Below are 20,688 nucleotides of genomic sequence, written 5' to 3' on the forward strand. Positions count from 1 at the left end.
GGATATCTGGGGCAAAACCTTCTACTCCTTGGGCACACTTGTTCCCCATTCACAGTGCTACCCCTTTCGACTCACAGCAAGCTGCAGCATGGCTCAGCTACCTCACTCCCTACCCCTCCCTTTCCTGTTGATAGCTGCTAAGAGATTGCTGGGAAATGTAGTTCTTTCCCTGCTCCAGGGCTGGCTCTATAGGCAGGGAGCTAGGCAAGGAACTACAGCTCCCAGGGTCCCATGGGTTCTTAGCTCCCATGCTGGGATCCCCAGCTGCTCTGTGGCTCCCCTTCTGCAGGATTGTGAGAGGGAAGGAAGTGAGTTTAAAAAAAAAAAAAATAGGATGGCCCAAATGCTGCCCCCTGCAAACGTGCCAACCCAAGCACCTCCTTGTTTTGCTGGTGCCTAGAGCCGGCCTTGCCTCCCACATCTCAACCCCCTTCCACACTCCGAATCCCTTGGCCCCAGCCTGGAGCCCCCTCCTCCACCCCAAACCCCTCATTTCTGGCCCCACCCCACAGCCTGCACCCCCAGTTATAGCCCTCACCCTCTCCCACACCCCAACCCCCTGCCCTAGCCCAGTGAGGGTGGGGGAGAGCGAGCCAAGGAGTGAGAGGGAATGTAGTGAGGGGGGTGGGCCTCAGGGAAGGGGCGGGGCTAGGGTGTTCCATTTTGTGTGACTGGAAAGTTGTCAACCATAAGGGGCGCTGGGATGTGCCAGGTGAAAGAGTCCTGGTGGAAGGTGAATGCAGGGGGTGGATGAACCCCGGTAGTCTGCAGGGTGTCAGTAATCCCCGGTGGCAGGGCGGGGATGGTGAGTGAGTGTGGGAGACGGGTTGTGATCCCTTGGTGGGGGAGGGGGAGAATCAGCCCTGCAGGGCCTGGGGTGGATAAGCCCCTATGGGAGAGGAGGGGAGGGTGCAGTGAGCTCGGCGGGGGAAGGGGCGGGGTCAGTGACCCCGGGGTCGGGGCTGGGCTGAAGGGCGTCTATCCAGTAACCAGAAGCGAAGGCTGCGGCTGGACCACGTGGTGGGGCGGGTCACATGATCGGGCTCAGCTGACGGCCGGCCGGGCTGGCAGGGGCGGGGCGCAGGCGCTGGCAGGGCTCTGCCATGGAGCGCGCTGAGCCGGTCTGGGAGCGGGCCTGGGCCCTGGACGAGATCCGCAAGGGCAGCCAGAGCTGGTCGCTGGCAGCTGACGCCGGCGTGAGCGTTGGGTGGCGGCTCGGGGCCATGAGCGCGGCTCCCGGGGGGCGGGGGAGGGGGCTAATGGGCAGGTATGGGTGATGCGGGGTTTGTGCGGGGAGGTGTAGGGAGCTATAGGGGTGAAGGGGGAGGTGAAGGGAGCTATGGGGGTGAAGGGGAGAGTGGTGGGGGGAGGTGAAGGGAGCTATGGGGACCGGTGGAGGTCTGGCAGGAGGTGGTGAAGGGAGCTAAGGGGGGGCTGGTGAGGGGTTGTGGGAGAAGTGATTCTACAGTTGGACTTGGTCTCAGCCTCCGGGCCCTCCTTAGCCTCTCCTGGCACCTGCTTCCCTCTCCCCATGCTGTGGCAGCACCAGGGGGCTGGTCCCCTGGTGTTTCTCATTGCCTTACAGTGGGGGCCTGGCCTGTTACTTGCTGGCCCCCTGCGAAGGGGGCTGTCCTCAGGCAGCCTGTACCCCACTCTAGTGGGTGCAGTCTGGAGGGTCTTGGTAGCTGGGAGTAGTGGGGTGCTTGTGGTGAGGGGAGGGCCCAAAGGCTGAGCCAGCTGTGTTCCCCAAAGCTAGCTGCAAAAGTACGGGTGGGCTCATAGGTCTGGGGGGGGGGTCATAAAGAAGCTGGCAGTGGGGCTCTTTGGGCAGCTGGCTCTAATGGGGGGTGTATTTCTCCTATGCTGTGTGGATTCTTGAATATATGGACCTCTCCCTGCAGACTGGAAACCCAAACATGGCACTAGGGTGCTAGTGGCCAAGAGCTGGGAAATCTCTTCCCCCCCCCCCCCCGGAAATACAAACAGAAAATGAAACTGGTCTCGCTCTCCAAACTGAGGGCCACCTTTCCTGTGGATTGGGGAGGGGGCAACCAATGGATGTCCTGAGAGCTCTAGAATTTCCCATCTCCCCATTCACCCTACTCCTCCTAGTTCCCTCTGGGACTTTCTTCCCCTCCCACCTGTTCAGCGCATGTACCAGGAGTGACAGGTTCAGCGTTAATTACCTTCAGAAATTTCTCAGGTTGGTAGCACACCCAGAATAGTGTTGCAGACAGCTGCCGTCCTGGGCTTTCCCCTCACTTCCCTGTGTCACAGCAAGTCCTCATGGAATCATAGTGCAACTAGTGCCAGATGGGGGGGCCATGGTGAAAGGAGAGGGATGTGATGCCACTTTAAATCCAACCCCTCAGCAAATCAGTGGTGGTTTCTGCTATTTTAATACTCTCTTATTTTATGAGCTGGCCCAGTGTGAACTGCAAAAAAATAAACTACAAAAATAATGAAGGGTGGGAGGGAATCACAAGAACATTTAGAGTATTAGTAACTTGAGTCAGGAGTTCTCCAGTCTAAAAGATCTTTATTTTGTCACTTTCCTGTTTTTAATTCACTTGAATGAATAGCCCTGGCCTTTTTATTGTGTCTAAAGTTATCTGAAATTAAACACCACTCTCTTATGTGTTTTGTAAATAGCTTCTGCATTTTCTGCAAGAGTTTTCCCAGCAGACCATCTCCAGGACGCATGAAATTAAAAAGCAAGTAGACGGACTGATTCATGAAACAAAAGCCACAGACTGTCGCCTACGTAATGTCTTCAATGACTTTCTTATGTTGTCCAACACACAGTTCATTGAAAATGTGAGTGCACCAGGATCTAACAGGCTTAGAAGCAAGTGATATAATTTGGAGTATGTTAAAATAGAGAGCACTTCTCCTGGATCTCTATTGTTTGTTCATTTTTGTTTGGCAATCCTATAACTGTTGGTAGAATGATGTATTGTTTCTGATAATTTTGTCTGTTCAGAAGTCACTTCTCTAAATTATGCCAGAAATATTAGGCAAGTTTGTAGTTCTGGCTTCTTTACACTATTATGAATAGCACCTTCCCTCCCTTATCCTGGTGCCTGCTGGGTCCTAGCAACCAGGGGATTTCTTTTGGTTTTTCAGTCTCAGCTGCCTGAAGTCTGACATAAGGGGCATCTCCTTGTGATCCACTTCTGGGTCACAGCCCCTGTCCGTTGAGAGTGGCTGAGAGAGCCCATATCTGATTGTTCTCCACAGTATATTTTTAGTGTCTTGTTCAGTCCAGTTGTAAATGTCCTATAAGGAGACTTCGTTAATCTTGGAGACTTCCACAGGCTGATCTGAAAAGCAATGTAGAGTTTTTTGAGATGATCACCTATCTCAGTGGTTCTTAACCTGGGGTGCGAGATGCCCTTTCTGGGGGTGCGAGACATGCCAGATTTTTTTAGAAGGTAAATCATCGAAAACACAAATTAAGCATAGGCATGTAAGTACAACTACTTTGTTTCATCAAACCTATGTATTTATTAACATTATACATTTTTAACGATTACGCTGTTAAATTTTAACTGAGAATTATATATTTATTTTAATTTCAATCACTTTCATTCTATAGTTATGATATATCTAGGTTTAAAGAACTGACCTACTTCAACGATTTTTGATAAGGGGTGCAAGAACATATTTTTGAGAACCAAAAGGGTGCGGGATGCAGTAAAGGTTAAGAATCACTGACCTATCTGAATGTATCTCTTGATATACTGTTAATAGGGACAGTGTTCATACAAGCATTTGGTTCTGCTAAACCTGCGTTTCCCAAACTGTGTGTCATGAATCCCAGGGGGATCATGACAGAGTACTGAACTGGGGGGGGCGGGTGGTGTATGAGACCTTTGGGGGGAAAAAAGGGGGGGGTAGAAAATGTAAGTAAGTGTTGCTAAAGTGTTGGGGGGCGAGGAGTGGAAAGGGAGAATCAAAGCCCTGGCACACTGCGATTGTCAGCTTGCATGAATGCATGACAGTACCAGCACCGGCAGCCACGTAACATTGGGCTCGCAGGTCACATGGTAGGAGTGCTGCCAGCATGGCACCCAGGTACTGCTCAGGCATGCTGGGCCTTGGGGTGCCAGGTCCTCAATGTGGCTGAGGCTTATGATTCTCTTGGCATCAGGGACCCAAGGCTCACCGGCAGTGAGGGGTAAGAGTGTGGGAAGCAGGGGATGGGTTGTGTGTATAGGGGCTCATGGTGGGAGGGAGGGCAGAGGCTCTTGTCTATGATCTCAGGGGCTCCCCCCCTTAAGGGCTCAGGGAGGCTCTGGGTCTGTGTTTGTAGGGGCTTATGGGCCATGAGGGGCAGGTTAGAAGGGGGCATCTGAGAGGGGAAGAGGGAAAGGCTCTAACCTTCAAAATGAATGTAAATAAAACAGTGTTATCCACCTTGCGGAGAACAGGCTGTGGAGTTGCTCAGTGAATTCTGCATGATAGGCCTGCAGCACCTTTGCAAGTACTGCAGCTGTAGTAATCACACCTTGGGTGACTTCACAGGTCATGTTGGAAGCTCTGCACAATTGTAATGTCTTCATTATGGTATAGTAAAAGCAGGTGCCGTAAAATATCAGAGCTGATGGTTTGAAGACAATTGTCTGTAGCTATTGCTGTTTATTAGAAGAAAGTATTTGCTGTGACAGAATGACTGTATTGGTGCTCGTATATGTGAACATCAGTGTTTCAGTACAGTAAGAAGTTGGATGTGAAAAATGTTGGCGTTACACACTAAACTTAACTACTACTTAACTACTTAGTGAGTAATGCTATAGCAATGAATGGCTTTAATTTCTTTAGGCATTCTGAAGTGCTCTGCACACTGGCAGATATTTTGCCTTGATCAACATTGTACTCTGTGCTTGGCTTTCATAAAGTAGAGATACTTTATTCCTGTAAGGGCCTTTGTACAAGGACAAGGCAGTGGAGAATCAGGCCCTTGGTATCTTTAGATACTGTGATACCTAGCTGTGTTGTGCTGCATCACAATGTTGCTGTGTAAGGCATTTAAAAGATGATATTGTGGGTGCTCAATGTCTTTGAAAATCTGGTCCAAATTGTCTCAAGTTGGTTGCCCAAAAATTGAAGTACTCGGAATCGGGTGCCACTTCTAATACCTTTGGCCTAAACTTTTCTGTGCTTCAGTTACTAATCTGTGAACCAGTTTAATGTCTTACCAGATGTTCATAGCTAGGTTTGGCAAGCTGGTCAATTGACCATCCCTTATTTGACCATGGTCATGTATTCCAGCAAGTGTCCTGATGTAGGCATCAGCCTACCTTTTTGATTGCATCATAGTGCCAATGGATGGCAAGCCTATTTAGATGTCTTGATTATTCACTTTACTACATGCTAATGCCACCTGTTGGGGGAAGAAGGTGAACACATTGAAGTTGAGCATCTTGATTGGCTGGAATCTTCTAGAACAAACATTGTATGTAGGATATATCTTGTATACTGGCCATCAATGCACCTGGTGACTTACAAAGCACATTCAATAAATTAAGACAGTCTTTGCCCGAAGAATTTACAGTGTAAAATGACTACACAAACATGCAGAAATTAATTCAGAAGAGAGTGGACGAGGGAGAGGAGGGTTCAGTTATTAAAATTTCTTTCCCAACACAGAGAGAAAAGATTTAACTTAATATTTTTCTTTTGTAACTGTTCAGTCTTGAATCAGTTCACATTTAAATGTGAAGCTGACATTGCTTAAAAAAAGGTAATAATCATTCCTGTTTTTAGAACTTCACCGTACTGTGTTTTGCATTTTTCTGAGTTAAAGTAAATCAGTTAAGTAACTTGTTTTTTGTAATTAGGCATAAGCATATAAGGCTAAGCCTATTGGAGACCATAAAGGCTTATTCTTCTTCAAGGGATTGCTCATGTCTATTCCACAGTAGCTGTGCGTGCTCGCCACGTGCTTGCCACGTGCACCAGTGCCGGAAGTTTTTCCCCTAGCAGTACCTGTAGGGGGAGAGCCCCATCAACCCCTGGAGTGGTGCCTCCATGGTGCGGTATAAGGGGTGCTGCGCGCTCCCCCCACTCTCAGTTCCTTCTTGCCGCCAGTGAAGGTGCTTCGGAACGGCTCTGCTCCAGCTTTGCTGTAGCTCGTCCCCAAAACTGCTTGTTCGTTCAGTGTATGGTACCGGTAGTTAGTTAGTTTTAGTTTAGCTAGAGCGGCCGGGCTGGGGCGTGCCCCAGGTTTTAAATCGTGCGACACTTGTAGGTTATCTGTGCCACTGAGTGATCTGCATGCAGCCTGTGCTGTTTGGGGGAACCCATCTCAGCGATCACTGCAAGATTTGCAAGTCATTTAAGCCTCGGACCGAGAGAGAAAGGGACATTAGGCTCAGGGCTATTCTGATGGAATCAGCGCTGACCCCAGCTCCGGCACGCCGCCCCGAGTCGGCACCGCGGTGTTGATGCGCGGTGACCCTTCGGCGCCAGCGACTAATCAGCACCACTCCCCGACCATGGGGCATGCCAAGAAGGCTAGGAAGAGGACTTCTTCGCCGCGGCACTGGAGTAAACCCAGGACAGGGGCTAGACCCATGTCAGGCAGTCCTCGATCCCCAATGGCCTCTAGGCCTCCGACTCGAGTGGAGTAGCCCGGCCCATTCGGAGCAGGCCTCCCCGGCTGTCCGAATGCCATCCACACCGGAGGCCCTGCAGGCGGCCCGGGATGTTATGTCCATGCTGGTACCAGGAGCACCGCCAACGTCGGCCCCGCACTCCAGAGGCAAGCCGCCTCTGGGATCTCCACAGTCACCCCCAGCACAGTACCAGTCTCGGTCGAGGGAACGTTCCCGACACCGTTCACCGTCCAGCAGCCGTTCAGGGCAAAGTCCACGTGGATCGCCCTCAATGCCCACCAGGCTGTCTGGTTGAGTTCCTTCTGACCAAGACTCTCTGCACTGCTCCGCCTCGGAGCGAACACCGATGGGACCGAGGCAGACGATGCCAAAGTTCCTCATCTCGGAGGGGCTATCGCAGCTGGTCATGGCACGAATGTCGACGTCGTTCCCGTTCGGCGTCGCGCTCCAGGACCCCGCCACGGCACTGCCTCCGCAGCCCTGGGCGTCAATCGCTGGCGTCTTGCTGTCGCAGGCCCGCCCAGCGGAGCTGATCGCGGAGCAGCTGTTACCGACTGTACCAGTCCTCCATGTCGGGATTGCGGTCCTGTGGTCGGCATCGCTCCCGGTGCTGCTGCTCCTCCCGGTCCAGGGACAGCGGCAGGTCGTATGTCAGCCTAGCCTCCCTTCGTAGTCGTCCATCGATGGGCCAGGCCAGCCAGGCCAAACATCTGGCCCCGCCGGTGCCACAGCAGGTGCAGTGGCATCGGGCCCCGTGGCTGGGCCAATGGTACCAGTGGGCACCGTGGCCCCCGACGCAGCCCCCAGTGGAGGCTCGCACCATGGCCTCAGAAGGACCTTCGGCCTCCCTCTCCAGGCCTCCGAGGAAGGAGTCAGTGGGACGTACATCCTCGGCACCATGCCCAGAGACCGATCAGGTGGTGAATCCTCCAGTGCCGGTGGACACCCAAAGTACTGCGCCGGCCTTCTCACTCTCCCTGGATGAGGCGATTATGGCCCCTCTTCCCTCTGTCCCGCAGGAGGACTTTAGGGCCCACCAAGAACTCTTAAAAAGGGTGGCATCAAGCCTCCACCTCCAAGCAGAGGAGATGGAGGAGCCCTCGGACTCCCTGTTTAACATGCTGTCCTCCTCTGCACCGGGCAGTGTGGCCTTGCCTCGCCACGAAGGGGTGGCGAAAATTTCAAATGCCCTGTGGCAAACCCTGGCCTCATTGGCCCCAATCTCTAAAGAGAGTGGAATGCAAGTATTTTGTACCCGCCAAGGGGCATGAACACTTATACACCCACCCTGCTCCTAACTCCCTGGTGGTCGAGTCGGTCAACCACAGGGAACGGCAGGGCCAACCAGCCCCTACCCCAAAAAATAAAGATTCAAGGAGGCTGGACTCATTTGGAAGAAAAATTTATTCGTCCTCGAGCTTCCAGTTACGGGTGGCGAACCACCAGTCTCTCCTGGGCCAGTAGGAGTTCAATCTGTGGGTCTCCCTGCCCAAGTTCGAGGACTCCCCCCAGGAGTGCGACAGGAAGGGGTTCAAAGCACTGGTGGAGGAGGGCACAGCGGCCGCCAGGGCAACCCTGCAGGCAGCTTCGGATGCAGTGGACATGGCCGCACAGTCCATGGCCTCCACAGTGTCCATGAGAAGGGCGTCATGGCTCTCGCTCTCTGGGCTGTCCAGTGAGGCGCAGACCTCCCTGCAGGACCGCCTGTTTGACGGCAAAGCTCTGTTTGCAGAACAAATTGATACAAAGCTGCATGGCCTGAAAGACTCCCGCACGACTCTCCAGACTCTGGGTCTCTATGTTCTGGCTCCAGCTAAACTTAAGTTCAAGCTGCAGCAGACTCCCGCTCAGGCCACCCAGTCAAAATACGAGACTGCTTATAAGAAGTTGCGGGCTTATAAGAGGTGTCCACAGAAGCAGTCTCGGCCTGCCCCCCAGCCTGGGTACTCCAAGGGCAAGCAATCGGGGAAAATGCGGTTTTGACGGGACGCCCGGGGGCGCCCTGCCAGTTCTCAGGGATCCACCCTCAGTAAAGCTTCCCTTCTCCAATCGGTTGTGTGCTTTCCTCCCTGAGTGGTCGTGGCTGACCTCGGACCGATGGGTCCTCAACACCATCTCCCGGGGCTACACTCTCCAGTTTACTTCCTCCCCGCCCAACCACCCCCTGCCCCCATCCCTTCTGGGGGACTCCTCGCACGAGGCTCTGCTCGAGCAGGAGGTGGGGCGGCTCCTGGGCCTAGGAGCGGTGGAAGCGGTACCGGGGGAGTTCAAAGACAAGGGGTACTACTCGCGTTATTTCCTTATTCTGAAGGCCAAAGAGGGGCTCAGGCCCATCTTGGACCTGCGAGGCCTGAACGAGTACATGGTGAAACTCAAGTTCCGCATGGTCTCCCGGGCCTCCATCATCCTCTTCCCTGGATCCCGGGAACTGGTACGCCACCCTTGATCTGCAGGACGCGTACTTCCACATTCATATATTTGAGGGGCACAGACGCTTCCTCTGTTTCATGGTGAGGCAGGAACACTACCAATTTACGGTCCTCCTATTTGGCCTGTCCACTGCCCCCAGGGCATTCATGAAATGTATGTCGGTGGTGGCGACCTACCTCAGGCGCCGGGGGGTCCAGATCTTCCCCTATCTGGACAACTGGTTGGTCAAGGGCAGCTCCTGGTTGCAGGTGCGGGATCACGTGGCGCTCCTTCTGTCCACGTGCACCACTTTGGGCCTGTTGGTAAACAACACCAAGTCCACGTTAGTCCTGGTACACCGCATAGAGTTTATCGGGGCGGTCCTGGACGCCTCGTCGGCCAAAGCCTCCCTCCCACCGGACAGGTTCGAGACCATGAAGGGGCTCATCGACATGGTCACAAGGTTTCCAGTGACAACAGCAAGAGTGTGCCTCCAGCTCTTGGGTCACATGTCGGCGTGCAAGTATGTGGTCTGTCACACCAGACTCAGGATGAAGCCCCTCTAGCTCTGGTTGGCCTTGGAGTTCTCCCAGGCCAGTGGCAGGATGGACAAAGTCCTCACGGTGCCCAAACCAGTGATCACCTCCCTACGGTGGTGGTCCTCCCCAAGAAACATGCTCCATGGGATCCCGTTCAGGGGCAGGGCCCCGTCGCTGGAGCTGGTGTCCAACGTGTCAGACCTGGGATGGGGGGGGGCCATGTGGGGAACGTTCCAGACCCAAGGTCTGTGGTCAGCTCAGGATCTGACCCTCCACATAAACATCAAGGAGCTCAGGGCGGTAAGATTGACGTGCATGGCCTTCCGCTTGCACCTGGAGGGCTGGGTGGTCAGGGTCCTCACTGACAACACGGCCTTGATCTTCTATATCAACAGGCAAGGCAGGGCCTGATCCTCTGCTGCGAAGCCCTCGGGCTGTGGGATTTTTCTATAGCCCATGACATCTGCCTACAGGCCTTCCATCTACAGGGTGCCCGGAATGCGCAGGTGGATCGCTTGAGCAGGGACTTCTCCTCTCAGCAGGAGTGGGCTGATAAAGTTTGCGGATGACACAAAGTTGGGAGGTATTGCCAACTCAGAGAAGGATCGGGATATTCTGCAGGGAGACTTGGATGACCTTGTAAATTGAAGTAATAATAATAGGATGAGATTTAATAGTGAGAAGTGTAAGGTGATGCATTTAGGGATGACTAACAAGAATTTCAGTTATAAGCTAGGGACGCATAGGTTAGAAGTGACTGAGGAGGAGAAGGACCTCGGAGTCCTGGTTGATCGCAGGATGACTATGAGTCGGCAATGCGACGTGGCTGTGAAAAAAGCTAATGCGATCTTGGGATGCATAAGGCGAGGTATTTCTAGTAGGGACAGGGAGGTGCTGCTTCCGTTATACAAGGCAGTGGTGAGACCTCACTTGGAGTACTGTGTGCAGTTCCGGTCTCCTATGTTTAAAAAAGATGAACTCAAACTGGAACGGGTACAGAGAAGGGCAACTAGGATGATCCGAGGAATGGAAAACCTTTCCTATGAAAGGAGACTCGAGGAGCTTGGTTTGTTTAGCCTAACCAAAAGAAGGCTAAGGGGGGATATGATTGCTCTCTTTAAATATATCAAAGGGATAAATACCAGGGATGGAGAAGAATTATTTCAGCTCAGTACTAATGTGGACACGAGAACGAATGGATATAAACTGGCCGTGGGGAAATTTAGGCTTGAAATTAGACGAAGGTTTCTAACCGTCAGAGGGGTGAAATTTTGGAACAGCCTTCCGAGGGAAACGGTGGGGGCGAAAGACCTCTCTGGCTTCAAGATTAGGCTAGATAAGTTTATGGAGGGAATGGTTTGATGGGATTAGGTGATTTTAATCAATTAGGCAATAACGGTCATCGATGGTAAAATGAGGGTCTGGCTAGAGAATCTTGCCTGTGTGCTCGGGGTTCTGCTGATCGCCATATTTGGGGTCGGGAAGGAATTTTCCTCCAGGGTAGATTGGCAGTGGCCCTGGAGGTTTTTCGCTTTCCTCCGCAGCATAGGGCAGGGGTCGCAAGCTGGAAGATTCTCTGCAACCTGAAGTCTTTAGATCATGATCTGGAGACTTCAACAGCAGAGTTAAGGGAAAGTGGGGGGGTCAGCTTTTGTGGCCTGCATCATGCGGGAGGTCAGACTAGATGACCATATTGGTCCCTTCTGACCTTAAAGTCTATGAGTCTATGAGCACGAGTGGTCTCTCCACCCAGAGGTGGTGCACAGACTTTTCCAAGTGTGGGGAACTCTCCAGGTGAACCTGTTCGCGACTCGGCAGAACCATCACTGTCCCCGGTTCTGCTCCGGGGGTGGGTGGGGGGGGTGGGGAGCTGGGATGGGGCGCTATCTCCGATGCCTTCCTCCTGTCCTGGTCAAGCAAGTTTCTCTATGCCTTTCCCCGTTCCTGCTTATCGGCAAGGTCCTGGAAAAGATAAAGTTGGACAAGGCCTGGGTCCTTCTGATTTCCCCAGCATGGCCCAGGCAGCATTGGTACGGGACCCTCACGGGCCTGGCGGTCGCCCTGCCATGGCTGTTGCCATCCTGCCTGGACCTGCTCTCCCAGAACCCAACCTAGGGGCACTCCACCTCACAGCATGGAGGAAAGGACGTGCTCGGAAGAGGTTCAGCACATCTTCCTAGAAAGCAGGCGGCCCTCCACACGCCGATCCTACTTGGCAAAGTGATCTCGGTTTTCCAGATGGGCGGATGAGTTGGGGCATTTCCCTGGTGGCTGCCCCGATCCACCTTATTCTGGACTACCTCCTTCACCTTAGAGCCCAGGGCCTGGTGGCCTCGTCAGTCAAGTTGCACCTGGCGGCCATATCAGCCTTCCATCCGCCGGTGCAGGGCCATATGGTATTCTCCCATGCTATGACTGGCCAATTCCTTAAGGGGCCCCGTATGTTAGGCCTCCGGTCCTGCAATGGGACCTAAACCTGGTGTTGGCCCGTCTCACGGGGGCCCCCGTTTGAGCTGCTAGCCACATGCTCCTAGTCACACCTCTCATGGAAGGTGGCCTTCCTGGTTGCAATCATGTCGGCTAGGCGGGTCTCAGAACTCAGGGCCCTGACCTCCGAGCCCCCATACATGGTGTTTCATAAAGATATGGTCCAGCTCCACCCACACCCTTCGTTCCTCCTGAGGTGGTCTCCGCCTATCACATGGGTCAGGACGTTTTTCTGCCGGTCCTCTGCCCCAAGCGTCCAGTGAGGAGCACCGCCTCCACACGCTGGATGTGAGACGGGCTCTGGCTTTCTACCTGGAGCGGACTAAGCTGTTCAGAAAGTCCTCGCAACTGTTCATCGCCTCGGCCGAGCGCATGAAAGTTCGGCCGATCTCCACTCAGTAGCTCTCCAACTGGATCACCTCGTGCATCCGTAGCTGTTATGACCTGGTGGGAATCTGTCCACCACCAATTGTGAAGGCGCACTTGACTCGGGCGCAGGCCTCATCGGCTTCCTTTTTGGCCCATGTCCCCATCCAGGACATTTGTAGGGCTGCTACGTGGTCTTCAGTTCACACTTTCACCTCGCATTATGCGATCGTCTCCCAAACCAGAGAGGATGCCGGGTTTGGCAGCGCTGTGCTCTGTCCTGAGAATTTGTGAACTCCTACTCACCTCCAACAGATATAGCTTGGAATCACCTATTGTAGAATACACGAGTAATCGCTTGAAGAAGAAAAGACAGTTATCTTTTCCGTAACTGGTGTTCTTCGAGATGTGTTGCTCATGCCTATTCCACATCCTGCTCTCCTTCCCCTCTGTCGGAGCTGTCTGGCAAGAAGGAACTGAGGGTGGGGGGCGCTTGCAGCGTCCCTTATATCGTGCCATGGAGGCACCACTCCAGGGGTCACTGGGGCGCTCCCCTACGGGTACTGCTAGGGGAAAAACTTCTGACACCGGTGCGCGTGGCGAGCATGCACACCTACTGTGGAATAGACATGAGCAACACATCTCGAACACCAGTTATGGAAAAGGTTACTGTCTTTTCTTTTGTTACTGTTCTAATAAATTAGTGCTTTAAAATTTGACCATTTGTGATATTTGATCTGTCAATTGACCAGTTATTTTTAGAACAAACACCCAACCCTGTTCATAAAATTGTTTTGCGATTCTCCTATGAAAGGTGCTATAGAAGTACAAAATATTTTCTACTAAACTGTAGAAAAAATACCCAATCTTCTAATCCTAAATTAATACGTGTTTTTAAATACACCTTTACCCCAATATAACGCCACCCGATATAACACAAATTCAGATATAACGCGGTAAAGCAGTGCTCTGGAGGAGCGGGGCTGCGCGCTCCGGCGGATCAAAGCAAGTTCGATATAATGCGGTTTCACCAATAATGTGGTAAGATTTTTGACTCCCGAGGACAGCCTTCTATCGGGGTAGAGGTGTAAATGCATTAGACAGTTCTAAAATAGCATCATGCTGAATCTCTCCGATATAAATGATCGTATTGTTTCTGTTTCCTGGAAATGTAGTGGGAATAGAGAGTCAATATGTTAATTTTTCTATACTTTGTGGACAGTATGTTTTTTCACCATCTGCAGCAGAATGTTATATTAATTTGAATCAATTCTCTTGAATCCATAGAGAGTATATGATGAAGAAGTGGAAGAATCTATTCCCAAAACTGAAATAGGAGACAAAGCAGAACAGGTTAGATGACTTATATTATTATGAGTGATGACAGTGTGTTTGGAGCTGTGGAAAACAGAAGTAGACACAAGTTGTTCTTTGTTTTTGTTTTTTTCGTTTTGTTTTTTACTCTCGGGCACTTGCAACTTAGAGGCTGAATTTTGTTTACTCTTGCAAGTCCACTTGTTGGGTGACTTGAGTCTCACAACCCTAAGAACTCAGGAACACTTTTGAGAATGACTGGTGTATTGTAACTTCTAGCCCAGTGTCTTGTGTCCAGTAGCCAAGCTTAAATTCTAGTTTTCTAAGAGCAACACGTAATTATAGCAAAAGGGGTAGGAGACTAAGCACTCTTCCCAAATCCTGGAGTTGTGACTAGACACAGGATTGTGTCTGGAATCCTGTAATGGTGCAAAGCCAGGAAGTCTTTTCTTCATTTGGTAATTAAATGCACTTGGAAGCTAAAAAATCTGTTGTATTTTGGGGTTGGTAAAATGGAATTTAATCTGATGAAAAGATGTATTCAATTCTATCCATTTTAAGCTTACCTAGGGGTTTTTTGTCGTTTTAACTATAGTGAAACAGCTCTGAGAGACAGCAATTTTCAGTCTCACTGCTATGGCATAGTTGAACCCATGACCTCTACCATCAGAGGTGGAAACCATACCTCTATGCCACCAAGAGATTTGAAGGTAGCTGTATTGAGAGTGGAATCATGCTGATTTGGAGCTAACCTCCTGCAGTTACGTTTGACAGTGAAAATGACTTTGACTAAAACTAAACACTAATACGGTGTTTCTGTTATTTAAAGGAGAAGACCCGGGAACAAAAAGAAGCAGATTTGATTCCTAAAATCCAGGAAGCGGTGAATTATGGGTTGCAAGTGCTGGACAGTGCATTTGAGCAGCTGGACATCAAAGCAGGCAATTCAGACTCTGAAGAGGAAGAAACTAATGAAAGGGTAGAACTAATACTGGAGCCAAAGGTAAAGAAACCTGTCTTTGGGCTGGTCTACACTGGGGGGGGGGGGGGGAATTGATCTAAGATACATCGACTTCAGCTACGCTATTCTCGTAGCTGAAGTTGCGTATCTTAGATCGACTTACCTCGCGTCCTCACGGCGCGGGATCGACGGCCGCGGCTCCCCTGTTGACTCCGCTTCTGCCTCGCGCCCTGGTGGAGTTCCGGAGTTGACGGGGAGTGCGTTCAGGGATGGATTTATCGCATCTAGATGAGACGCAATAAATCGATCCCCGATAGATCGATTACTACCTGCGCATCTGGCGGGTAGTGAAGACGTACCCTTTGTGGGGAGCATTGGGCTTGAATCTTATCTCGTGTACACCAGTGCAAGTGGGGAGCAATACCAGCCAAGTTGGTTATGCTGGTGTAAAACGGATACAAGTTGCATCAGAATTGGGCCCATTGATTGGGGCTGAAGTGGCGGGCAGCAGCGCCCCTTGCTGAGCTATCTCTGGATTTGTGTAGCTAGCTCCTGTGTCTTAGAGCCAACCAGATAGTAGTTTTATGTACTTGCGAAGAGTACGTAGAAAAAGGCCCTGTGCCCTTTTCTCTGGGTTTTCTGGTGCATGTTGAAGTACAAGGGGGTAGTTCATATTGATGGGTTTGGGAGGGGGCACATTCAATTTCTGTGTGGGGAGGGGGTCTTAATGAATGTGAACTCTTCGTTCTTTTATGGGGTTTGGAGACAGTTTAATTGACATAGACCACGATCTCCATTGGACCAACAAATAACAGCCCTAACCGTCAATCCTAGACCCAGGACTCCAGCGTAATACTTCTATTCATCCAGTCTTCATGAGCATTATTCAGCACCTGATTTGGAATCTAAAACTGTTTTGGGATTAAAACATGGTGACTAATGGTCTGCATAGTGTTGGGTTCTTTTAAAAAAAGAGTGCGGTATTGTTTTGAAATAGGAACTGTAAAGTGTCTTCTCCATGGCATAGAGATATAAACAAAAACCCAACCCTCTCTGTCTCTTTACAGGATCTCTATATTGATAGGCCTTTACCTTATTTAATTGGCTCCCAGCTGTTCATGGAACGCGATGATGTTGGGCTAGGGGATTTCTCTAGTGAAGGTTTGTGCGGGCGATGGCCTTATTTATGTTGGTAACTAGTTCCTAGCTTATTGCTTATGGCTCATGTTGAAGTGAATGGCTCGGATTATGTCGTGTGTTGGTGATTTTGGTGACTGATGCACTAAGGGGGGGCGTGCATGCACCATATCAGGTACCTGCTAAGAGCTAAATGTTATAGTGAACTGGCCGAGCTTAATGTGACTGAGTGCTCTGTGCTTACAAGATCTGACGCTTGTGGGCATGGAATGGAGGGATTATCGTAACCTGTGCTTTTCAAACCAATCTCCTTTACACAGTGTTTAATTCTCCATTTACGATGCTGTAGGCTAGATGTCTGTGTTCTGACGGCTGGATAGCTGCATGTGTCACTGTGCCTCTGAACTGAGCTCTCTTTTCTGTTTGTCATTTTTAAACAGAAGGGTCAGTAGACAGTGATCGTGGGAGTCTAATTGACAGTGAAGAAAAAGATGAAGAGGTAAGAGGGGACGATAACTGGCTGCTTAAGCTTTTTGGGGCAGAGGCTATTTTTGTTCTGTTTGTACAATGCCTGGCATAGTGGGGTTCTGGCCCATGACTGGAGCTCCTAGGTGCTATGATGATCCAAATAATTTTTTGCATAAACACTTGGGCTTCTTGATAATATGATGGCCTCGTTATTTAGAATGACATTTTCCACTCCAACATCACTAAAGGGTTAAATCTCTCTTTTAAATTGTATATTTTAACTGTGATACAAATATTTCACATTGCTGTTCTTGTGCAGTAATTTTTCCTGAAACAAAATCTTTTCAATAGAGCAATGAAGAGACACTAGTTCTAATTTTGCTGCCTGTATTGAGCAAGGCATATTTGGCTGACATATTTTCAGTCTAATCACTTATTGTTGAAATGACAGAAAATTAGATCTTCCTGTGGCTACCCACGCGCTGCAGGTATATGCAATGATCCAGTATGGTGACAGAAGATGAATAACAGAAACCCCATTCACTGCTTACTCTGTAAACCTGCTTAGCTCCACTGATTATGGTGAACCATAACTTGTGGTTTTATACCTTTACTGTATCAATCTTTTACATCTGACAAGCTGTGTCTGTAATGTGTACACTACATGCACCAGCTGTATGCTAATTAGTGGAAGCATGCTCTCCTCTGCTCCTGAAAAGTTTTGCTTTCTGCATTTTGTAAGACTTGAGCTTTCCTTTTGAGCCAGACTAAAACTCCTGTTAAAATATGTTGAACACCTTTCTGAAAACAAAGCCTTAAAAACTCTTGCGCATCAGTCCTGGTCTGTAGTGACTAGTTACTAGACTGCTGGGTTCAGTGACAGAAAGCAAGCTGAATAGGTGCAGTAGGCTGTTTTGGCGGTCAGAACTGCTGCAGGCATGGAATTTTAAAGCATTCTACCTTAGGCACATAAACAGACAATGCACACAGTCATGCTATCAAATCACTTTTGCATTCTAGGAATCGGATGATGAATTTGAAAACCCAAGCGAGGATGACCAAAAGCCAGTAAGGGCAAGTACTGTGGAATGGAACAAAAGGCTGTTTGATTTTTAAATCAAGATTGGGTGCTTTTCTGAAATTCCTGCTCTCGGAATTACTTTGGGGAAGTTCTTTGGCTGCGTTTTACAGGCCAGACTAGATGATCATAGTAGTCCCTTCTGGCCTGGGAATCAATGTATCTATGTGCTGTACACAATGGAGATGCAAAGGAGGGGAGATAAGATTTTATAGGGACAGTTGTTCAAAGTCTAAGTTAAAACGCAAATCACATCATGTTTCAAATATCTTGTTTGTGTGCTCAGCATGTTTGGACCAATGGTCCTTGGTTTGGGGGTGTTATGGGGTGTGGGTGAATGCTTTAAAAATGAAGTAAAGCCCACTTGCAGTTCAAGTCCAAACCTTCAGAAATGCACAATGTCTCAGATAAAAGAGAAAAGGCAAAGTAGGTAGGGGATGAAGCAGAAGGGAAGGTAGAAACAGAGGTGGGAGGGGTCTATGTGTAATGGTGAGGATACTGTCCTAATGATCAGATTCTTTATCTCTCTTCCCTTTAGTCAATTGGAGGAACTGTCTGTTAGTGCTGGGCCAGGGAGAATATGCAACATAACTTGGGGCTTAGGACACTTTCTTCCCTGTCATCCCCACTCCCAAAAAATCATACCCCTAAAACTAGTTGACTGTTCCTGTAAGCAAATTCAGTTCAGTCTCCTGGCCTTTCTCTTTTTAGCTGTAACAGACAACAATGACTTGTGTTCTTGCTTCTCAGAGAAGGACATTGGTGAGTGATGAGGAGGAAGAGGAGAATGGGTGTGACCTCTTTGGTGACTCTGAAAAAGAGGAAGAGGACTTAGAAGAAAACACAAGGCCGGTAAGGGATTACTGCTGCCAGTGGGAATGGGGCATGATTCCCTCTTGCGGGTGTGAAGGAACTGCAATGCTATCAGTGTGAGGAAATGAGCAAGCACAGTGATGGCTAAGAGTTCTCTGGCATGGGGTGTTGCAGAGACTGTTGAGGCTCCCTTCTAGCATTATTGCCTGTTCATGGTACCTCTTGGGATGCCGAGTAGCCTCTGAAGCTGTGCAAAGTAGATTACTGTGCTCCTACATGCAAATGTTGTCTGTCTCTCACTCCGGGGACTGCCCAGAAACAAGGTGGCGGCTTTAAGAATCTTGAAGACAAGTTGGAAATAGCTTGTGTTGCCTGTTGTGATCCATTAAATTACCTGATAATTTAAACTTGCATAACACTTTCTGTCCTGCAGGATTCCAAAGTGCTTCGCAAACCATTAGCATATAGCCCTATTGAAGCAGTGCTACCTCTGGTGTGGAGCATGGCAGCCAATAGGGGAAGGGAAGTGATTTAGCCCAGAATGTTGGGACAAAACCCTTCCTCTCACACACAGTCCTAGGACATGAGCTCCCTTCCCTAAGGATCTGATCTGAACCCCCTTCCTATCCCATGCAATTATGGGGTTGAAACTCTGTGGATTAGCCTCAGATGAATGAAGGGCTGATTGATTCTGCTGGCATCTGTACCTGTGTTTACAGGTATCGAACCTGTTGCTTGCGCTGCTGAGCTGTCCCCTTGGGTAATGTTTTTATCTCTGCCAGTAAAGGGTGAGCCAAACACTCGTTGAGACATAAAATAGGACTTCACTGAAAGGAACACAGTATTCTCTCCCTTCTCCTTGTTGTACCCTCAGAAAAAGAAAAGACCAACGTCGTTTGCAGATGAGCTGGCTGCCCGGATCAAGGGGGATGTGCCTAGCAAACAAGATGAAGAGCAGTCCTGTAAGCTACTCTTTAGTACATGTCTGTGGGGCAGCGCTAGGGTCTTGAGGCTGTTTGAGGAGTTCTTTGTACTTGTGCAATAGTATTCTCAGATGTGTGAGTGCGTTTTGCATGAAAGCAAATAGCATGCATCTGTCCTCTTGCAATCAAGACAAGGAAATGATACAGACAATGATGTTCTAATAACACGACATTTGACAATGGGATCCTAAAGGGGTTCTGGCCTGGGGTAGGTATGAATGTCAGGTTGGAATTTGTAGGGAGAACCAGTAGAATCCTCCATTCAGGAGCAGGCTAATCACTTCTCCACTTTCCTGCAGTTTAGGTCAGGAAGGGGATTCTCGCCTAGTCTGCTCCCTGCATGGTGTAAAATTGCGCATTGGTGAATGCACATTGTTTGGCTGTTTCATCTGACTTAGGGGGAGACGCCGGCCACTAGCCTCTTCCCTTTGTGGCTGTTCTAAGAGTGAGAGAAACAAAATATCTTACTGGTTTAGTATGTTCAGGCTTTTAAATAAAAGCTAACTTGTCAATATCACTTGTACTCTGAGAAACATTTCTTGCTGCTGGTGTTAGTCCCACCATAGAGACTGATTGTAAAAGATTTTTGCCTCTTATTTACTCTTGACCATTTAGACCACCTGTTGTTGGTTCCCCCCCCCACACACACACACTTTGCTCAGCTTGAACAGTCAAACTAGATTGGTCAGTTTCATGCTTAATTTGCAAAATGTTCTTGTTTATGAAAATAGAGGAATCTTCCACATATACCACCATCCAATACTTTTAAATTAAAATCTTTAATCTGTAAAGTGCCTGACATGATGGGGCCCTGATATATGAAGTTTAAGTGCTACTGTAATAAAAAAAAAAAAGACACATTTCTGTTCACCTCAACCTCTGAAAATGTTCACTCAGTTGAACAATGGGCATAAAACTAGTTTGCAGGGTTGCTTCAGGAAGCTGTGCAATGTAGAAAAATATACAAATAGGCTCTTGTTCTGACTCTATTGTGTTTTAAAATGCGTTTATAGCAAGCTGGCCTCAGGTAATAAATCACAAGAGTAAAGAGACTCTTTTTAATGACCTCTTCATCTTTTCTTCTCCAAGCCCTGTCAGCAGAAATCAAAACAAAGAAGACTCTGAAAGAAAAGAAGGAAGTCAGAGTTCCATCAGACGGTAGGGCTTCCTTCTCTGCTCTGTAACTTCTGCTTCCAAATTTGGGGGAAGGGGGTCAGATCTTCTGGATAGAGTGATATATTCCAGACCTTCTGCACTGTATCAGTTAGCATCCTTCATTTTATATGATGGGGGGGTCGGGGGGTGTAGATATATCTATATCTCAAAGAACTGGAAGGGACCTTGAAAGGTCATCGAGTCCAGTACCCTGCCTTCATTAGCAGGACCAAGTACTGTCCCTGACAGGTTGGTTTTTTGTGGGTTTTTTAGCAGGCCAATGCTCAAACCACTGAGAGATCCCTCCTCCCCCCAGTCAGGGCCGGCTCTGGCTTTTTTGCTGCCCCAGGCAAAAAAG

The 20,688-nt window shown here is 49.4% G+C and overlaps 1 protein-coding gene across 1 annotated transcript in view; it reads left to right on the forward strand.

Moving 5' to 3' along the window:
• Positions 1-1,085: 1,085 nt before the first annotated feature.
• LOC112113909 (WASH complex subunit 2A) overlaps positions 1,086-20,688 on the forward strand; it is a 67,286-nt gene continuing 47,683 nt past the window's right edge. The window contains exons 1-10 of the mRNA XM_026658149.2: positions 1,086-1,196; positions 2,653-2,817; positions 13,709-13,774; positions 14,565-14,738; positions 15,764-15,857; positions 16,274-16,332; positions 17,322-17,369; positions 18,130-18,231; positions 19,067-19,154; positions 20,265-20,333. Coding sequence (XP_026513934.1) covers positions 1,104-1,196; positions 2,653-2,817; positions 13,709-13,774; positions 14,565-14,738; positions 15,764-15,857; positions 16,274-16,332; positions 17,322-17,369; positions 18,130-18,231; positions 19,067-19,154; positions 20,265-20,333 — 958 coding nt within the window. The 5' untranslated portion in view covers positions 1,086-1,103. The remainder of the gene's footprint in view (positions 1,197-2,652; positions 2,818-13,708; positions 13,775-14,564; positions 14,739-15,763; positions 15,858-16,273; positions 16,333-17,321; positions 17,370-18,129; positions 18,232-19,066; positions 19,155-20,264; positions 20,334-20,688) is intronic.

The sequence above is a fragment of the Terrapene carolina genome, unplaced genomic scaffold, assembly GCF_002925995.2.
Source record: "Terrapene carolina triunguis isolate 2854851 unplaced genomic scaffold, T_m_triunguis-2.0 Scaffold402, whole genome shotgun sequence".
Lineage (NCBI taxonomy): Eukaryota > Metazoa > Chordata > Testudines > Emydidae > Terrapene > Terrapene triunguis.